We start from the raw sequence: 20,594 nt of genomic DNA, 5'->3' as shown, positions 1-20,594 counted from the left end.
CTGAAAGAGCTCGTGGCCTACTGTGAACCTTAGGTAACGCCTGTGGGTTGGCAGAACGGGGATGGGAAAATAAGCATTCTGCAAGTGCAACGCTACCATCCAGTCTACAGAGTCAAGGGCAGACAGGACCTGAGCCAGAGTCAACATCTTGAACTTCTCCTTCCGGAAGAAGCAGTTGACATTCCCGAGATCCAAGATAGGACACAAGCCCTTGTCCTTCTTGGGCACCACAAAATACCTACTTGTGCGACAGGAACGCGCTCGATGGCTCCCCTGGCCAAGAGAGCCGCAACTTCCTGTTGGAGGAGAGCCAGGTGATCCTCTGACATGCAATGGAATTTAGTTTGCATGGATGGAGGGGTAGTCTCGAAAGGGGGGGGGGGGAATAGCCCCTTGAGACTAACCCACTTGTCCGGCGTGATGTTGCGCCAATGGGGGGAGTCGCGGCGAAGCCTGCCGCCCACTGGCGAAAGATGGGCCTGAAAGGTCGGACTAGGAGGGTTTGGAGGCTGCTGCAGAGGTGGCGCTGGTGGACTGGCCTGCCCGCTGGCCCCCCGACCCACGGTGGTGGGATACACGTCCGCGCAGAGGTTGGACAGCTTGCGCAGGCCAATAGTGGCTCCTTTCTTCCTTGTTTAGTGCACCCGTGGCGCACCTTGTAAATCTTATCCTGCTTGCCTGTGGCACAATCGTATGGCTTGAGCTATCCATCTTGCAAGTTTTTGGTTACTGGTCTTCCAAGAAAACTTTTTGCAAAGGATACAAATAACTGCTTTGTTTTCCTGTATTTCTTAGTTCTTTCAACGTAACACATGACTGCTCTTCTTGTGTCAAGTGTGTGCAAAGCTCTTTCCGCTTTCTTTGGATTCTGAAAGAAACTTGATATCTGTATACTCTGATTTATGTGGAATCTTGATGCCACCTTAGATATGAATTGCGGATCTGTCCTTATGACAATCTTGTTACTATGTATTTGGAAGTAGGGTTCCTGTAGTGTTAGTGCCTGTAGGTCACTAACTCTACGTAGGTATGTTATTGCCACTAAAAAGGCCGTTTTTATTGTGAGCATTACTTTGTGTAGTGGTTCGAAAGGCGCTTTCATCATTTGTGCTAGAACTATCTTCAGATTCCATGTTGGTGCTGGTACCATTTTAGGTGGTACAAGTCTTTTTGCTCCTTCTAGGAATCGTTTGACCACATATGAGGTGAAGAAAGTCTCCCCTGGGTCTCCTCTTGTATACGCTACAATTGCTGCTAAGTGTACTTTCAGTGATGTAAACCATAATTTACTTTGTAGTAAATGTGTTGGGTACTTTAGCACTCTTCTTTCTTTTGTAATCTTCCTCGAAAGGCACTTTTTGAGACACCATCGTGTGCATCTTTTCCATTTTGCTGTGTAACATTTTCTTGTTGTTGGTTTCCTAGCTTCTCTCAGGACAGCCATTGTGCTTCCTGGTAGTTTGCAATGTGCAAATTCTAAGTCTTCATGAGCCATGCCAATAGGCCTAAGCTTTCTGGTTCTGGATGAAGCACTTTCCCGTTTTGCAGTTAGCAAATCTTTCCGTTTCGGAAGTTTGTGCATTGTTCCTTTAAATCTGTGTGGCTCACTGTGGTGCGATGAGAATCATTGTCATTTTGCTGATCCTGCATTTGCTGATCACTCTGTTCATTAATGGTATTGTAGGGAAAGCGTACGCAAATATCCCTGACCAGTCTATCCATGGGGCATTCCCTAAGGACTTGGTTGCAAGGTCACCTGGATGAGAAATTTTGGCATTTTGCATTGTGGGGTGTTGCAAATAGGTCTATTTGCGGCGTCGCCTATTTATTGAAAATTCTTTGCACTTCTGTTTGATTCAGTTCCCACTCGTGGGATGATGTTTGCCAACTCAGTCTGTCTGCTTCTATATTGTCTTTCCCTGGCAGCTGTATTGCTAAAATGTCTATTTGTCTCGAGATTGACCTTCTCCAAATCTCTTGTGCTACAGACTGTCCCTCTTTGTTTATGTAAAACACTGTTGTAGTCTTGTCTGTTTGTATCAACACCCTTTTCCAGTAGAGCTCTCTCCGAAAGGCTTTTAAGGCTAAGAACACAGTTTTTAGTTCCAAGATATTGATGTATTTCACTGCATCTTGTGGTGCCCGGTATCCCCTTACTTTGAGATTTGTCATGTGTGTTACCCCACCCTATTAGGGACGCATCTGTTATGGTCACTGTTGGAGTTGGTGGTGTGAAAAGTATCCCTTGTGCTATGTTTGTTTTGTTCCACCATGCCATCTCTTGATGAACTCTGACAACCAATAGATCTTCCCAACTCCCTGTAGCCTGTGACCATTGTGTCTAGAGCCATTCTTGAAATGGTCTCATGTGTAGACAAATGTTGGGAACAAAATGAATGCATGAGGCCATCATTCCTAGTAATTTCCCCACTGTCCTCACGGTCAGATGATGCCCCCTCTGGTATAGAGGAGTCTCCTTTAACAGGGCGGATCTCCTTTTCTAGTTCAGGAATGCTTTCCCTAACACAGTTTTTCATCTCTGTGCCTAACACCACCTTTATGGGTTCTGGTTCTATTGATGACTTTTGCCAATGTATGGAGAACCCCAGCTGAATTGGTGTCTCCATCACTTGGTGTATATGCTATTTGCATAGGCTCTAAGATTTTGCGCTTACCAACCAGTCGTCTGGTAGGGGTAAACATGAATTCCTTTTGCAGAGTTTTATATAGCGCGAACTTGACCCGAATCTGGTATCAGAGCACTTTACATAGCACCAGTTACATTACATGAAGACATACATTCATTTTTGTTAGGCACGGGGAGATTAAGTGATTTGCCCAGAATCACAGGATGTTCAGCGTCATTGCCGAGACTCGAACCCAGTTCCCCAGATTCGAGGTCGGCCACCCTAGCCGTTAGGCAGATGTGCTGCTACTTCTGCCAGGCACTTTGTGAACACTCTTGGTGCTGATTTTAGACCGAAAGAGAGTACTTTGAATTGGTAGTTTTGTTTGTCCACGACAAATCTTAACATTCTTGTGTTTTTTGGGGATGTGTATATACGAATCCTTTAAGTCTATTGTTGCCATGTAATCTCCCTTTTGCAATTGAGGTAGCACCTCTTGCAGTGTAGTCATTTTGAATCTTTGTGTTTTTATAAACTGGTTTACAAACCTTAGGTAGAATATTGGCCGTAATGTTCTATCCACTTTTGGAATTAAGAAGTATGTTTAATATACTCAGTTGCTCTTTTCTCTGTGTGGTACGTTCTCTATTGCATGTTTTTCCAGAAGCTCCTGCACCTCTTACTAGGTGAGAATTCTTTTGAATGTGTCCTTTCTTTTGGCCTCCGGTTTGGAGGCGGTTTCGTTAACTCTATGCAGTCACCGTGCTGTATTATGTTTAAAATCCATTTGTCTGATTATTTCCCTCCATTTTTGCAGGAAAAAATCTTAGTCTGCCTCCTACTTGGGTGGTATATTGGAGGAACTAACCTGGTTTGCTTTTGTGTATGCTTCTTTTTTGTGTTTGCTCTCACTGCTGTTGTTCGTGAGTGTACCTCTTTGTGAGCGCAGTCACTTAGCAGAGGTTTGTTGTCCACCTCTTTGTGGCTGACCTCTGCCACGGGGACGCCCTCGAAAGGATGTTCTTACTGGGTATTGCCAGCTTTTTTGTTGTCCCTGTAGGTTGCCCCGGTTTCCCGCTTGGTATGTTTGTTGGTAACCTTGATGTGAGGTAGCAGGTTGGTGTGTACCTCTCCTCGCTGGTCTCTTTGATGGTGTGCCTCTATGCATGACTCTGAACTGTAGAGCCCCCATGGATCTTGCAGTTTCGTTGTCCTTTTTTAGTTGATTTAGCTTTTCATCAACCACACTTTTAAACAATTGCTACCCATTGAATGGAGAGTTAATGATGTTGCTTTGGAGTTCTGGCTTGAAGGCTGAGATTCTAAGCCATGCGTTTCTCCTTTCTGTGATGCCAATCATCATTTGCCTGCTAGATGTTTCAGCAGCATTGAGGGCTGATTTTAAACATGTATTTGCAATGTTTTTACCCTCTTCTACCAGGTGGCTAGCAGTGTTTTTGGAATTATTCTGGTAGATTTTGTAACAATTCTCCTACCTCCTACTAATGTTGGTAAGCATGTCTGTTCAACAATGCATTTGAATTAGCAATGCACCATTGATAAGCTGCGCTTCTTTCCACCTTGCATCCTACGAGGTCAATCCTCTTGCTTTCCTTTTCTGGAGGTGGTCCCACTGTAGTTAGTACATTTGCTCTTTTTCCTGCTGTTGAGGCAATGATGGAGTCAGCTGGCACTGATCCGCTGATGTATATAGGGTCTTAAGAGGAGTGTTTATACTTCGTCTGCCCTTGGTGTTATAGCCTTGCATGTAGCAGGCTCCTTGAATGCCTCTATCCCATGGTTTAATACACTTGGAAGCATTGATTTCTAGATTGTGTAGGCATCAGTGTTTCTAATATAAAACATGATTGTGGTTTTTCTTCCTCTAGCTGAACCCCAAACGTTTCTGCAGCTTTTTTAATCACTTGATTGTACATGCCAATGTCATCTGGGGGTGATGGCATCGATGGATATGATTCCACAGCCTCCTCAGATGATTCGGTGTCGAGATCTTGCCATTGGAGGTCTTGATGCTCCGAGCTCGCCGATTCTGCATATGTTGGTTAGTCTTCCTCAAGATCTTCCCCGAAGAATAAGGATTCATCTTCTTCAAATCAGTTCTGCGTTTTTTGGCAGATTTGGTTCTTCGATGACCTTTTCGCCTTCCGTATTTTTTGGTTTTCGGCGGTATCTTGAATAGCCTCAAGCTTTCGGCAAAGTCTTTTTTCCGTTGCAAGATATTAGCCATTTCAGCTTCGAGCCTCTTTCTCTTCTTCTCCATCTCAGCCGCGTGTGTTTCGGCGTCGAGATTTTGTGCTTTCCATTTTTCAGCTGTTGACACCGATCCGGTCGTCTATTTATGTTTGGGCCTCTCTTTCGACACGGAGGCGTCCTTTTCCGGACTGTCTTTCGACGTCTTTGTTTTTTCGAGGACCTTTGCCGTTACAGAGTCCTTATCCAAGGATCCTACGGTCTGTTTTTGTTTGGATGCAGCTGTGGTCGCCGAATGCTTCGACTGAGAGGATCCCTTTGGAGTTAGAGTCTGATTTTCGAAACTCTTCTAGTTTTTTCAAGGTCGACAGCTCTTACCTCCTTCAAAGTCTTCTTCTCGACCTCCACGACCAAAACATCGGTCCTAGTCGCCTTCTGGACCTTCAGCAACGTTATCTTCCACCTCACTGGAGAAGCCCAGGTCTCGCAGCGATGGCCCTTGGGCTTGCATGTTGTAGTTGGCTCGTCGCTGCCTTTCTCTCACCCTCAATGTCTTCGGGGTAAAGACGGAGCAGGCGTTAGTCGTCGCTCTGATGGTCCAGCAGCAGGCACAGGTTGCAGACCGGGTGCTGATCCTTCTGAGCGTACTAGTGGTGACAGTTCTTACAAAACTAGAACGGCGTCTCGTCCATTACCGCGCACAGGGAGCCCCATGCATGTGCATTCTCAGATTGAAGATCTTTTCTCCCTTTGTCGAACTGCGGTCGTCTTTGATTGAAAGTGGAAGACACTGTCCTACCGATGTTTCGAATAGTTTCTTACCCATCGGTGTAGTTTTGCAGCTTGAAGATCTTTCTGGATTCACAATGCAGTGCATTATTCCGCGATCTGGTGGTTGGGTCCGGATTCGTAGTCTTTTCTTTTTTCTCTTTTTTTGTAGCCCAGGTGGGCGTCGACGTCCCACCATTTGGTGTACCTCTCGTGACGTCTGCGTGCTTCCTGCGGAAGTCCCACCTTTGGGGCGCCATCTTCGGGTTCTTTTTTTCCCTTCCTTTCTCTTTTTTTTTTTTTTTAACCCTAGGCGTTAAGTATCTTCCTTATATCTCCTCTCAGTTTTATCCTGTTATTTCAGTCTTTGTCCTTCCACCCTTTTTTCTCCTGCCTCATCTTCCTGGCGGAGGTGGGTGGGTTCGCTAGTGAATCCAGAAAGATCTTCAAGCTGCAAAACTACACCGACAGGTAAGAAACTATTCGTTTTGCAGCGTGAATCTTTCTGGATTCACTACGCTGTGCATAGATTTTGTAGCGGTTTGTTATCTCTGTGGCGGCTGGGTGGAAGATGAGTTGTTCGTTGAATATATGTTGAAGCACCTTCTGTCCTACTTGTGCTTCCTTGCTCATCTGTATATCCACGCAGTAGTGCTTGGTGAATGTGTGCACCGAGGCCCATGTTGCCGCCAGGCATATGTCTTGAATGGGTGTATTTGCCAGAAAGGCAATTGTTGCTCCCTTCTTCCTTGTGGAGTGGGCCCATGGCTCCTCGGATAGTTCTTGCCCCACCTGTTTGTGGCAGAATTGTATTGTTAGCGCAATCCATCGTGCGATGGTGCTTTTTGGTCACTGGTCTACCCAGGAAGCTCGTTGCGAAGGACACAAAAAACGGTTTGGTTTTCCTGTGTTCTTTTGTCCTCTCGACGTAGTGCATCACCGCCCTTCTAGCGTCTAGAGTGTGCAGTGCCCTTTCTGCGCTTGTTGCTGGGTCCTGAAAGAAACCTGGTATTTGAATTGTTTGATTTAAATGGAATGCTGACACCACCTTTGACATGAAGTGTCGGTCCGTTCTCATTACGACCCTGTCCTTGTGTATCTGGATGTAGGGCTCTTGCAGCGTTAGTGCTTGTAACTCGTTTACTCTGCGCAGTGAGGTTATTGCCACCAGAAAGGCTGTCTTCATTGTCAGCATTTGGAGGGAGGCCTTGTGCATGGGCTCAAAGGGCGCTTTCCTAAGTTCCGTCAGGACTATGTTGAGGTTCCATGCCGGAGGCGGCATCCTCTTTGGTGGCGCTATTCTTTTCGCCCCTTCCAGGAATCTCTTTACTACCCGTGACGTAAAGAAGCTTCCTCCTGTCTCACCTCGTGTATAAGCTAAGATCGCCGCTAGGTGTACCCTCAGTGACGATGAGCAAAGTTTCGCCTTTAGAAGGTGTGCGAGGTATCTAAGCACCGTTGATTCCTTTGTCATTTTTCCTTGCAGTTTATTTTTGCTGCACCACATTGTGAACCTTTTCCACTTTTCCCCATAACATTTCCGTGTTGTTGGTCTCCTTGCCTCCCGCAGCACCCGCATAGTGCTTGGAGGTAGTTTAAGGTGTGCGAACTCTATGTCTTCAGGAGCCAAGCTGCCAGGCTGAGGCTCTCTAGCTCTGGGTGTAGAACCTCTCCGTTCTGCTTGGAGAGCAAGTCCTTTCTTTTTGCGAATTTGTGTGGAGGTCCCTGTGCCATTTCCACTTTGTGAGTACCATGTCTGTCTCGCCCACTGTGGTGCCACCAGGATCATTGTCATGTTGCTGGTCTTGCACTTGTTGAGTACCCTGTGCATCAGTGGTATTGGTGGAAAAGCGTATGCAAATGTCCTTGACCAACTTATCCATAGGGCATTCCCCTGGGATTGTTTTTCTGGTTGTCTGGATGCGAAGTTTCGGCATTTTGCATTCAGGCGTGTTGTAAACAGGTCTATTGTCTGTGTACCCCACCTTTTGAATAGCCTTTGCGTTTCCTGTCCATTGAGCTCCCACTCGTGGGATGCCAAGGTCTGCCTGCTGAGCCAATCTGCTTCCACAATGTCTTTCCCTGGTAGGTGTATCGCCAGCAGGTCTATTTTGAGTGGGATGGCCCATCTCCAAATCTCTTGTGCAAGAGTTGAAAGGGGGAATGATTGTGTTCCTCCCTGCTTGTTGATATAGAACATTGTGGTAGTATTGTCCGTCTGTATCAACACCTTTTGGTTGTATAGCTGCCTCTGAAAGGTCTTCAATTCCAGGTAGTTGATGTGTCTGACCGCATCTGCTGGAGTCCACAGACCCCTCACTCTGAGCTTGTTCATGTGCGCCCCCCATCCTATCTGGGATGCGTCTGTGGTAATGGTCACAGTTGGGCTTGGTGGTGTCAAGGGCTTTCCTACAGTTATGTTCTCCCTGTTCCACCGTGCTATCTCCTCTTGCACTGCGTGCATAACAACCACTAGATCCTCCCAACTTCCGTTCGCTTGTGACCATTGTTGTTGCAGCCATTCCTGGAACGGTCTCATGTGAAGCCGTACATTGGGGACTAGGTGAATGCATGACGCCATCATGCCCATGATCTTGCTCGCTGTTCTCACTGTCAGAGCTCACCCCTTCTGGTAGAGACGCGTCTCCTTCAGCAGGGATATCGTTCTCCTGTCGCTGGGCATGACTGTTTTGTCTAAGGTGTTGATCTGCGCTCCCAGGAAGATCTTCACCTGTTCTGGTTCCATTGATGACTTTCCCCAGTGTATTGAGAACCCCAGGCTTGTTAGTGTTCTTGTCACCCGCTCTGCGTGTTCCTCGCACTTGTCGCGAGTACTTGCTTTGATCAGCCAGTCGTCTGGGTAAGGATACACATGAATCCCTTCTCTCCTTAGGTATTCTGCTACTGCTGCAAGGCATTTCGTGAATACCCTTGGTGCGGACTTTAGACCGAATGCCAGGATTGTGAATTGGTAATGGTCCTGGTTGATGTTGAACCTTAACAGGTTCTTGTGGCGCCTGTTCATCGGGATGTGCAGGTAGGCATCTTTGAGATCCACGGTGGACATGTAGTCTCCGCTTTGTATTTGAGGTAGCACTTCTTGTAGCGATGTCATTTTGAATTTTTGTGTCTTTATGAATTTGTTTAGGAATCGTAGATCCAGGATGGGTCTTAGTGTTTCGTCCACCTTTGGGACCAGGAAGTAGTTTGAGTACACTCCCTTGTTCCTTTCTCTGTATGGCACTGGTTCTATGGCCTCCTTTTGGAGTAGTTGTTGGGCCTCTTCCCTGAGTGGAGCAAGCTCTTGACCAGAGCGTTGTCCTCTTTGGTTTCCTGTCTGGAGGCCTTTTCTCCAACTCTATGCAGTATCCGTGCTGTATGACGTTGAGTATCCATTTGTCTGTGGTTATTTTTTGCCATTGTTGAAGGTAAAGTCCCAGTCTTCCGCCTACCGGTGTCGTAGGCGCTTGTTTTGTGTACCCCCCTCACTGTGTTCATTTTGCGCTTCACCCCTCGGGGTATACTGGGAGTGAGCGTCTCCTTGCGTGCAAAGTCACTTAGAAGAGGGTTGGTCTCCCCCTCTTCTTCTTTGGCCACGTCCGTTTCCCCTCCCGCGAAAGGACTGGCCTCGAGGTTGGTACTGCCAGTTCTGCTTCTGCTGTCCTTGTTGGCTGTGACTGTCACCCTGCTGTCCTTGCTGGAATGCTTGGTGTGACGTTCCCTGTTGGTTACCTCCCCTTCCGTAGGGTCTCCGAGCTGGGGTGCCTCCTCTCATCCCTCTGAACTGCAGGGCCCCCATGGACCTTGCCGTCTCATTTTCCTTCTTCACTTGGGAGAGCTTCTCGTCTACCGGTGCCCCGAACAGCGTTTCACCGTTGAACGGGGTGTTCAGTATGTTGTTCTGGACCTCTTGTTTGAATCCAGAAATTCTCAGCCAGGCCTGCCTCCTTTCAGTGATCCCAATGGCCATTAGTCTGCTCGAAGTCTCAGCCCCGTCCAATGCAGTCTGAATGCATGAGTTGGCGATATTCTTCCCCTCCTCCACTAGATGTGAAGCCCTTTGTCGGTACTCTTCTGGGAGATGCTTGACTAGTTCCCCCATCTCATCCCAATGCTGGTACTGGTGCCTGTTCAGTAACGCATTAGAGTTTGCCATGCCCCAGTGCATTGCGGCGTTTTTCAACCTTCCTTCCAGTGAGGTCCATCCTTCTGCTCTCCTTATCAGGAGGTGGTCCCGAGGTCGCCGGCACATTGGCTCTTCTCCTGGCCGTGGAAGCAATGATTGAGTCGGCAGTGACTGATCCCTTGATGTAAGGAGGATCCTGCGAGGAGTGCTTGTACTTCTTTTCCGTTCTGGGCGTGATGGACCGGCATGTTGCTGGGTCCTTAAACGCTTCCTTCCCTTGGTTCATCACGCTTTGGAGCATGGGGAGGAACTGGCTCCTCGTCTGGATGGGGAGCAGAGTCTTGAGTAGGAAATCAGCTTTCGGCTTTTCCTCGTCTAATTTCACTCCAAAAGCCGCTGCAGCGCTCTTGACGACCATGTTGTATGCTCCGATGTCGTCTGGCGGCGAAGGCCTCGAATGATAAGTCTCCACCGGCTCTTCTGGATTTTCGGTGTCGATGTTCTGCCATTCCAGCTCCTGAGTCGTTGACGGCGCCGAGCCGTACAACGACTGCTGATCCTCTTCTTCATCTTCTCCCTCATAGTAGGGGCCTTCCTCCTCTTCCGGATCTTTCGACAGCTCTTCGGCGTCGAATTCTTCCTGTTCCTCGATCTCGACGACCTCCGTCGGTGGGATCGTTGGGATCTTGAATTTCTTCATTTTTTCATCGAACAACTCCTTCCTCTGAAGGATGCTCTCCATCTCCGCCTCGAGCCTTCTCTTTTTCTTCTCCATTTCGGAGACTTGTTCGGCGTCGACCGCAGGGCTCTTCGACGGAGCTTGCGTCGACGCGGCCTTGTCTTTCGTCGTTGAGCGCCCCACCTCGTGGGCCTGCTTCGACGAACTCTGTCTTTCGGCGGCCTTCGGCACCTGGGAGTCCTTCTCGAAGGATCCGCTGGGCCTTCTGTCCTTGGATCCACTCGCGGTCGTCGAGCTTTTCGGCGCCGGTGTTCCTTTTGAGGACTTTGACTCTGTTTTTCGAGAGTCACTTTCAGATTTTCGGGGCCCTTTCGGGGGGATTCACACTCGACGTGTCTCTTACCTAGTCAGGCGTTTTCTTTTCGGTCTCTGCGACCGTGAAGACATCAGGTCCCTCGGCGATGTTGTCCTCATAGTCGGTGGAGAGGCCCAGATCGTACAGCGACGGGGCCTTACCCTTGCCTTCCATGTTGAAATTGGCTCTCCTCTGTCTATCTCTCACCCGGAGAGTCTTCGGCGTGAATGCGGAACAGGCGTTGCAGTCCTTGCTCTCATGGTCGATCGGGAGGCAAAGGTTGCACACCGGATGTTGGTCCTTCTGCGCGTACTTGTGGTGGCAGTTAGGGCAGAATTTAAATGGTGTCTTGTCCATTGCGCTCAGAGTCCCTGAATGCGCATTTTCCTATGGGCGTCGAAGAATTTCGAGGATCTCCTCCTTCGCCGTCCCGGCTGTAATGCCTTCCTCTCTGTAGTCTTCTGTAAATTCTCCTTCGATGAAACTCTCGTATTTTCCTTCTTCCTTCGTTTAAAACTCTGGAGCTTCTCGATGACGATCCAGACCCAACGGCGGAAAAAAGAATCTGAAGATGGCGCCCCAAAGGTGGGACTTCCGCAGGAAACACGCCGACGTCACGAGAGGTACACCAAATGGTGGGACGTAGACGCCCACCTGGGCTACAAAAAAAAAAATGAACGCAAGACTACGAATCCGGACCCAACCACCAGATCGCGGAATAATGCACAGCATAGTCAATCCAGAAAGATTCACGCTGCAAAACTTTTGCTTTTATTCGATTCTTCTCTCCAATCTTGGGAGCTCCTTCCGTATCGATCCAGACCCAACGGCAGAAACATAGAATCTGAAGTTGGCTACCAAAGGTGGGAGCTTCCGGAGGAAGGCAGTCGACGTCACAGAAGGGCACCAAATGGTACTACGTCGACGCCCAACAAAAAAAAAAAGAAGACATACTACAATTTCGGACCCAACCACTAGATGGTGGAATAATGCACAGCATCGTGAATCCAGACAAGATTCATGCTGCAAAACATCTTCCCAAGGTGGTCCTGCTTCTTGGATTCCCTATCAGGTGGTGCGTTAGGGAATATGCCTTTAGATGTAGAAGCTTTGACTACCAAGCTCTCAGGGGTAGGATGGGAAGAGAGGAAAATAGGGTCGCCTGGGGCTGGGCGGTGGTGTCTGGCAATCCTCCTGTCCACAGGAGCCCCTGTGATGGGCTTGGACCAAGTGCCCAAAAGGATGTCCATAAGGGCCTCACTGGACGGTAACAGGGGCTCGGAGGCCGCTGACAGTTGAAGCACCTGTCAGGAGGTCAGTCCTGACCGCCACCGTAGGAAGCTTGAGGTTTAGGGCCTCGGCTGCCCTACACAACACCACTGCATAAGACGCACCCTCCACCGTACCCACAGTAGAGGTAGATAGCATGCCAAGGTCTGAGGAGGTGTCCAGACCACTGCCCTCACCCAACTCCTCCCTCCAGTCGGTTCCTCCAACTGGTCCGCAAGAGGGTCCACAGACCTGTGAGCCACTCAGGCTGGTAGGAAACATCAGGAGAGAACAGCGTACAAAAGATGCCGGTCGGCGCCGGTCTCAACTTCGGGCGACGTCGGTCCAGCGCCGTGTCTTTGAGGGGGAGGCAGGGGTCGACGCTGGCTGGGGACACAACCGGCATCGGAGACGGCAGGGTGTCGTCACTGGATTTGGCGCCGGAGGTGTCATGAGGTCGACCGGCAACAATCCAGATGCAGACCTGGATCCTTGGAGGCCCCTGCGGCGCCGAAGTCTCCAACATCGAAGGCATAGAGCCCCCAACAGTCTGCAGGGCCCAAGTGTGAACCGGCGGGGTCCGACTTCCCGAAGATAGATTGTACGGCTTCTTAAAAGCTTCGAAGGTGGTCAGGGGTCGCTCCGGGTCCCGGAGTCGACCCAACAGGCTCTGCGGGCGGAGCCAGATAACTCCCTTTTGAGGCCCGTCGGCCAACGGACGGCAAGAACGCGAAGAGTGACAATGGTTCTTTGCCTTCTTGTGCTTCGACTTACTTCCTTAGATACTTTACGAGGTGGCCCCAGATGGTCAGGCCTGGTGCAGAGTGGGTAAGAACGTTTCCAATTGCCACATGTTAGTATTTATTTTGGAAGCATTCAATTTGATAGGTCTCCATGTCGTCCACTGATCAACAGCTTAAAGGCAACTGAAGATTTTAGAGTTTCCAATGTCTTTGGGGCTTTTCAGTTTATCCTCTGCATAGTACTAGCATGTGAGCTGAAAATTGTTGATCACTGCCTGTAATGACTATGTAGATGTTGAAAAGCAGAAAAGTCAGAGGACAGTGTAAAGCATTTGTTGTACACACTCAGTCAGCAAATGGTCTCACACACAAGAACTGAACTGTAGGCCAATGGTTTATATAACAAATATATGGTTGTTTTATTTTAGAACCAACAATAGGTATTAAAATATACTTTCTCAGAAGGAGATGCTTTAGTTAAATACTTTTGCAATATGCAATTGACTTTTGTAGGTAATAGTTACAGGTTGTTGCAATAGGCAACACAATTTCAAACAATACATTGAGGTCAATGGGAGTTTTAAGTTATTTGCAATAGATTACTTTCAGGATTACTTTACTAACTCCAGGACTGGATCCTAGATTCAGTCCTGGGACAGTTCTTGGAAACAAGTGAGTAAAGTCGACTTAGTTACTGTTGTGATTGCAACTGAGGGCAAAAGCAATGAAACATGGAAGGGCGCGCTCTTGTACAGACCCCCCGGGAAACAAAACTCACTTCTCAAATAACCTAACAGATTATTGAACCTTACGTTCTCGCGGCAGACCAGTTTATACTTCTTGGAGATTTTAATTATCATGCACAGGTTGAAAATGACCCCTACACAGGAGACTTGATCACCAATCTGGCCTCACTGGGCCTGAAGCAATTGAAAACAGGCCCTACACATATCGCTGGACACACTCTAGATCTGTTATTTACCAATTCATCTCACATACAGATCAATCAAACCCTTCCCATTCTATGGTCAGAGCACCACCTCATAAGTTTTCAACTGGGCCAAAGGGGGTCTCAACCTGCCCCTATGAAAGAGCGGAAGCTTAGCCGACCATGGAATAAGATAAACTTGGAAACTTTTCTGACAACCTTGGTTTCCATCTCCCCCTCGGAAATGTCTAACGTAAATGAGGTTGCGATAAACTTCGACATAGCCATTGTTAGGTCCTTAGACCTTATTGCTCCTAAGAAAGAAAAAAAACTGTCCAAAAAAAGCTATCCCCTTGCTTCACTCCTGACTTAAAAAGCATAAAAGTAGAGGTCAGGAAGGCAGAACGTAAATGGAGACGCACAAAAAGGGTACCAGATCGGCACCTATGCAAAACATTACACCAAAAGTATATGGATAACATAGCCACTGCCAAAAAACGTTATCTTGGAGAATGTATCAAGCAAGCCACCAATTCTCACAAGGAACTTTATAAAATCGTGAAGGAATTCACGCATCCTCCCTCAGACACATCAACACATACCATCTCAGAGGAGTGGGTGGACTCTTTCAAATTTCTTCGTAAATTAAATAAACAATATTCAAAAAGGCTTTTCACAAAACACTAATACGCTGTATTGTGAGAACAAAACCAAACTTCCTAGCGCATCCTCTCTTAAAGAATTTAGGAAACTTACAGAAGGATACCTCTGCTCTCCTCAATAGGATGAAGTCTGGTTCGCCGACTGACCCTGCGTCCTCACAGATCATATCTAAAATGGTCTCAGCACTCATCCCCAACTTAACACAGATATTAAATCTTTCACTTTCAGAATACACTATGCCTACCCATTGGAAGAGGGCTATTGTCAGACCTATTCTACAAAAAAAAAAGGAAAAACAGCTGACCCCAAACACGCCAATTATAGACCCATCTCTCTCCTACCTCTGTTTGGTAAGGTAATGGAATCTGCAGTAAATCAGCAATTATCTACCTACCTAGAAAAAAATAATTTATTGGATCCATCCCAATCAGGCTTCCGCTCCCATCATAGTACCGAGACAGCTTTGGTGGAGATTATTGATAACATCAGGCACTCCTTGGATGCTAGACAGTCGGCTATTCTGGTCTTGCTGGACCTGTCGGCGGCCATCGACACCATTTCGCATGACATCCTTTTGGAACGTCTATGGGAACTTGGTGTCAAAGGCCCGGCCCTGAAACGGTTTGAGAGTTATCTGTCGGAACGATCTACAAAAGTAGAAATAAGAGACTTCTGTTCTAAAAGCCAGCCTATTGACAAGGGCATCCCCAGGGGTCGATTTTAAGTCCCATGCGTTTCAACCTTTCTCTGTCGCCCTTGGCAAAAATGATTAGATAACATGGTTTTGATACAGTCTCCTATGCTGACGACAGTTGCTGATCACTCTCGACCCAGATCCAAGCAACACAAAACGCAGATTTAAACAGTGCATGTTATCAATAAATGAATGATGTCAGCCAATCATCTACTCCTAAATGCGAGCAAAACTGAAATCATGCTCTTTGGAGATGCGCAACATGCTTGGACCATGGCCTGGTAGCCCCCTTCACTGGGATAATGCCCTCCGCCCAAAATAACAGTCCGTATTCTGGGTATTATCATGGACAATAAACTCTCCATGACAGACCATGTTAACTCCCTGGTCCATACCAGTTACGGAATAATGCGTTCCTTAAAGAAAATCTTTAAATGGATTCCCCTTGGTTCCAGGTTGCCCCTTGTACAGGGCCTAATCGTAAACCGACTAGATTATGGCAATGCGCTGTTTGCATCCATAAATGAAAGACTCCTGTCGAAACTACAAGTGCTGCAGAACACGGCAGCCAGATTGGTCCTGAATCTACCTTCCCGGTCCCCATCTGCCCCGAGCCTTAAAACCCTACATTGGTTGTCAACAAGGAGTAGGGTCTCTTAAAATATGTTACCTGACTCACAAAACCCGGAACAGCCAGGGTCCGATCTATTTAGCAAAAAAGTTAAATATCAGTCAGGGCGCTCACTCCGTTCATCAAACAAATACCTGTTGGGGATTCCCAAGGTCCGAACTGTAAAAAAATGGAGACAGGTCCTCTCTAAAATTGCACCGGAACTATGGAACTCACTGCCGCTACGACTTCGCCAAGAAACTAACCATAACAAATTCCAGAAAGACCTTAAAACATGGCTATTCTAATGTCTGCTTTCTACCCTTTTGAGTTTCCTGTGTTGGCAAAGCGTTATGAGACCTAAGGGTGATATACACGCTAAATAAATATCTACTACTACTACTTTAGAAGAAGAGATCTTCACCACCCCAAGATCCACAGAGCGGAGCATTGATCCCTGACTGCCACCTTTATATGGACAAGCAATAGAAGCATACACACTAAACTGTGAAAAACTATATGTTTAACCATAAAGTCTTTAAAATAAAAATTGACATATTAAACAAGATGTTGACTTCCAGAACCAATGCATTTAAAAACAAGCATTGGCATAGCCAATAGGTCTCGCCTTTGGGACCTTATTAGTGTTTAGCTAGAGCTATTGGTTTTGCTAATGTTTGTAATGGCAGCGGGGCATATTAGTTTGAAATTAGTATAATATAAAATATATACAAGCATTGATATCAGCGATAGAGAACGAAAGTTTGAAGTAAGATGTTGCGAGTATAGGGGGTTAGAAATAAACATGTGAGAAAGGGAGATGTAGTTTGTATGAGGGGAGAGTAATTGAATATAAAGAATCCTACCCAGAAGAAGGATAAAGAGTTCTAGAGAAAGAGTAGTAAGAGAATGAGTTTGAAATTGTGATTATGTATGTGCTTGAGTGAGAGATAGAGGAAGTGAGTGAGAGAGAATGACCGAATCAGAGGGGGGGAATAGATAGTGTGTGTTATGATAATAGCGAATTTATGAGATAGTAAAATAATTATAGTATTAGTGCTTGTAACAGAGAGGAGGCACAAAGAGGCAGAGACAGTAAACAGATTTAAGAGCACAAAAAGACAGTATGCAGAAAGACACACTTAGAGGTACAGGCGCATGAAGACATAGGGCCGTAGAGAAAGGGGCCATAAACATGTAGGCTAAAGGGACAGCAGCTATAGAGAATTAAATCAGGTATACAGAAAAAGATGCTTGGCGCATAGACAAGTGAACAGAAACAAAGATAACAGAGGGATGTGCAGCATAGAGAGAGGATATATTGAGTGAGATGGGATACAGAAAGCATTTGAGACACGTGGAGAGAAAATTGTGCTTTGAGAGGCAGAGTGAAGAGAGAGATGAAGTATAAAGATAGCGAAAGAGCAAGAGTTAGAGATTAGTAACAAACAGGTAGAGATATATGGAGAGAGAACTGAAAGGCAAAGTGAATGGCGAGACCCAAGACCGAGAGATTTATAGAAATTGGATAGAGACACATGGAGAGACAATTGCGCTTTGAGAGGCAGAGCGAAAAGTGAGAGACAAGGTATCAAAATAGAGAAAGAGATTAGTAATAGAAACAGGTGGAGACACATGGTGAGAGAACTTAGAGGCATATTGAAAAGAGAGATAAGGTACAGAGGGAGAGAGAGGAGTTATAGAAACCGGGAAAGACATAGCTAAAAGGGTTAACTGACACAATGGTTTTGTGTTTGTATGAGTTGGGGGTGAAGCTGAGTAAGGGAGGATGGTACAAAAGAGTGCAGGAGAGGGAGTTGCAGAAAAATGCCTGGATAGTTTTTCTTGCAATCCGTTGTTTTGGCAAAAGTACCACCGAAGGTCAAAACGAAGGAGCAGTGGTCAAGCGGGCAGGTACGGGTTAGTAAACGGGGCTGTGATGGGGACAGAGAAACCTTCAGATACATGGCTTCTTCAAAACGAAGTACCGGAATGTAAAAAGGTTTAATGTCTTTGTGACTTAGGGTGAAAGAGCATGTCACACTTTAGACCACACATGAAAGGGGGAAAAAGGCAAGGCTGTGCATTGACCCCAGTGATTTCTTCTCTTATCAGCTTGACTGGGGCAGTTTTGTGTTTTAACTTCCATGTGTAAGCACTGCATGCCTGCCATGAAGGCAGACCCTGTGGGATGTTTCCATGGTATGTGCGCTAGCGTTAATACTGGGGCACCTTGCTTTCCCGGTTTACACTGCATGTGAGTGGGGCGGGGCACAAAATAGCATAGCGGCGAGAAATGTTGGGCAGTGCGTTTTAAACTTCCTGGAGGCCTGCTATGCTTGCTGCTGCACTGTTCTTGTTTGAACCGTTTTTTAAAAGTAAAAAAGTACTTATTGCAGAACTTGCTGTGCAGGGGCACAGAAGCAGGCGAGAGATGGCATCACATGTCTGTAAGGGCTAGAAGCACAGAGGTGAGAGCGCGCGACGTGGAAGGAGTCATGGGGAGCAGCAAATAGAAGAGCACTTGTAGCCCTCGTGATAAACAAGCGGACGCGAAACAAAACCAAGAAGAAAAAAAACAGATGGCCCTTGCGCGCGCCGTTGGTCGCTCTCGCAAGGCGGATGCCGCCACACGCACGAGCATACAAAAAGAGCAGACCAATTTCTAAAGGTCAGCTCCTAGAGCAACGCATGCTCGCTGCCTAGGCGAGACCCAAGGACTGTTCAATATGCTCAAAATTAGTCTAATAATTTAATAGAGTAAATGTGTTGCTTTTAAACAGGGGTTCGGGGAAGGGGAGTCTGTTTTGTAATGGGATCTCCATTCAAATAATTTCTGCTGGCTGCTGATGCTCTCGAATAAAATGCACCTCGTGTTTTGTAATGTAAGCACTCTAACAGGTGAATTAATACCCAAAGTTGTATGACTGAGTTAGAAATAACTCAGCTAAACTAAGATGTGACTAACATGGTCTGGAAAACAATGGTCTAAGGGGGCAGACCCCAAGCAACCAATGGCTGAAGGGGGCTGACCAAAAACTCACTGCTTATTTAAAAAAAAAAAAACTAGAAGACCGCTAAGAATGTTTAACTCTTGAATGTTGTAATGAGTTTAAGGCCTATGTAAATTCCTCATATGGTACAGATGCTACACACCTAATCATAAAAACATTGGGCAGAGAGTAAAGGCAGCTAAACTAACCCTGTACACAAAAAGGGTGGGAACTTCATCATTACAAATAAAGTGCAATTTAAATGCATCACAACTACTTAAGTCTTGATGCTCTGTTCTTATATCTGGACTCTCAATGGCATAAAGTGTTGCAGTCTTCGAAAACCAATAACAGTCTGACAATTTACAGTTTGGGAGAGGTGTCACTGTTCGCTTCATCAAACAAGGCAAGTAAAAAGGAGCAGCACAGCTTGACAAACTAACCGGTATGGAAAGGAGTACCAAGGAGAGGAAAGAATAAAACACACCTTTGACTTGAACTTCATGAGCTTGAATCTATCTGCGATGCGCTCATTGAACTCCTGGTACACATTCATCATGGAAACAGGCGCTCCAGTGTCCTTGCCTGAAGTAAGATCCATTTGCTTACAGAAAAATGGAAAAAAGCAGCATTAGCAAAAAAGGACAAATCTAACTGCATTCTTGGATAGTGAAGACCACTTTGTGATAAATGTTCTACAAACCTGGCGAACAATAGGAATTTTAATTCAAAGGGAACCAAAACCGTGTGGAAGCAAAGGCTTGGTTTGGCATTAAGGGGGTACAGATGGATGTATATCTAATGTGGGAACAAGGAAGAATTCTTCAGAATTTCCAAAAAACAAATGACAAATCCAGCAGATGGACCTTTGTTTCCATCAGATTCATTTATTACAGACACAATCAATTAATTTGAGAGGCATGTGGTAAGGCTGGGTATTCATTGTTATGTCTCTATGACCATCATTTCACTAAACGTAACCAAGAATAGCCTTCAAGGTACATCATCAAATATGTGACTGCAAGAGAGCACAATTTACTATTATTGTACAGTTTAATTGGCAGGCCTTGAAAAGGTGCGTTATTATTCCAGCAAGCCATGGTTCGCATTATAAATTCCATGACATTAAAATAAATTCAAAACATAAGATTAATAATAATTTGAGGGAGAAACCATGCAACGAGAGAAGATAAATACGACAATTAGGCTACGGGAAACAGTCTTCAGATAGAGAGGGATTCAAGAATGTATGAAGAGAAACATGCTTCACAATATCAACACTTGCTATTATAACTCTCCATCACCTGCTGCCGGAGACCCACAATCTTCCGCAAAATACCAAAATGCAGTGGCCCATCCCCCCAAAAAAATGCTCTCCCATCTACCTCTCCCCCCCCGCCACATCTCTCTCCCCCTCCACATCTCTCTCCCCCTCCACATCTCATAGGAACCCGCCATGAACACAAAATGTTCCACTTGACACCCGTTCATGCGATGCACAAAGTAAAGTCATGTTCTTCCAACCAGATATGCCCAAGTGGCATCCAATAGCAAAAGACTATCTGCCACAAGAACATGCCAAGACCGTTCGATCCATACTCCCCCAAAGCATACCTGGTGACGAAGTATGAACAACGATCAAGCAACTTTGAGGCATAATCTCATTCTACAGCAATTTCGCCAAAATGGTCTCTAAAAGGCTCGATTTAGAAAAGGCAAGGGATTACTTTACATCAAAGGTAGTCACATTCACTACAGCGGTGAAATGAGTGAAGGCAGATGGGCAAGCACAAGTGGTCCCAGGGCAGTAGCAGCAGGTGATAATAGAAAGTGGTGGAAATTAATATTTCCATTGAGCAAGCATGACTTCTAAGAGGATTTGGGGTCGAGGTTCTGGGGAGAAGGTCGCCCCCCCCCCCCCCCCCCCC

General features: G+C 46.4%; 1 protein-coding gene across 1 annotated transcript in view; it reads right to left on the bottom strand.

Moving 5' to 3' along the window:
- The window catches only part of POLA1 (DNA polymerase alpha 1, catalytic subunit), a 2,011,520-nt gene that overhangs the window by 1,828,533 nt on the left and 162,393 nt on the right, over window positions 1–20,594 (bottom strand). Inside the window, exon 12 of the mRNA XM_085622423.1 lies at window positions 19,154–19,270. Within this exon, the coding sequence (XP_085478549.1) occupies window positions 19,154–19,270 (117 nt within the window). The remainder of the gene's footprint in view (window positions 1–19,153; window positions 19,271–20,594) is intronic.

Source organism: Triturus cristatus, chromosome 8 (genome assembly GCF_964204655.1).
Source record: "Triturus cristatus chromosome 8, aTriCri1.1, whole genome shotgun sequence".
NCBI lineage: Eukaryota > Metazoa > Chordata > Amphibia > Caudata > Salamandridae > Triturus > Triturus cristatus.
This window is presented reverse-complemented; position numbering and strand designations above follow the sequence as displayed.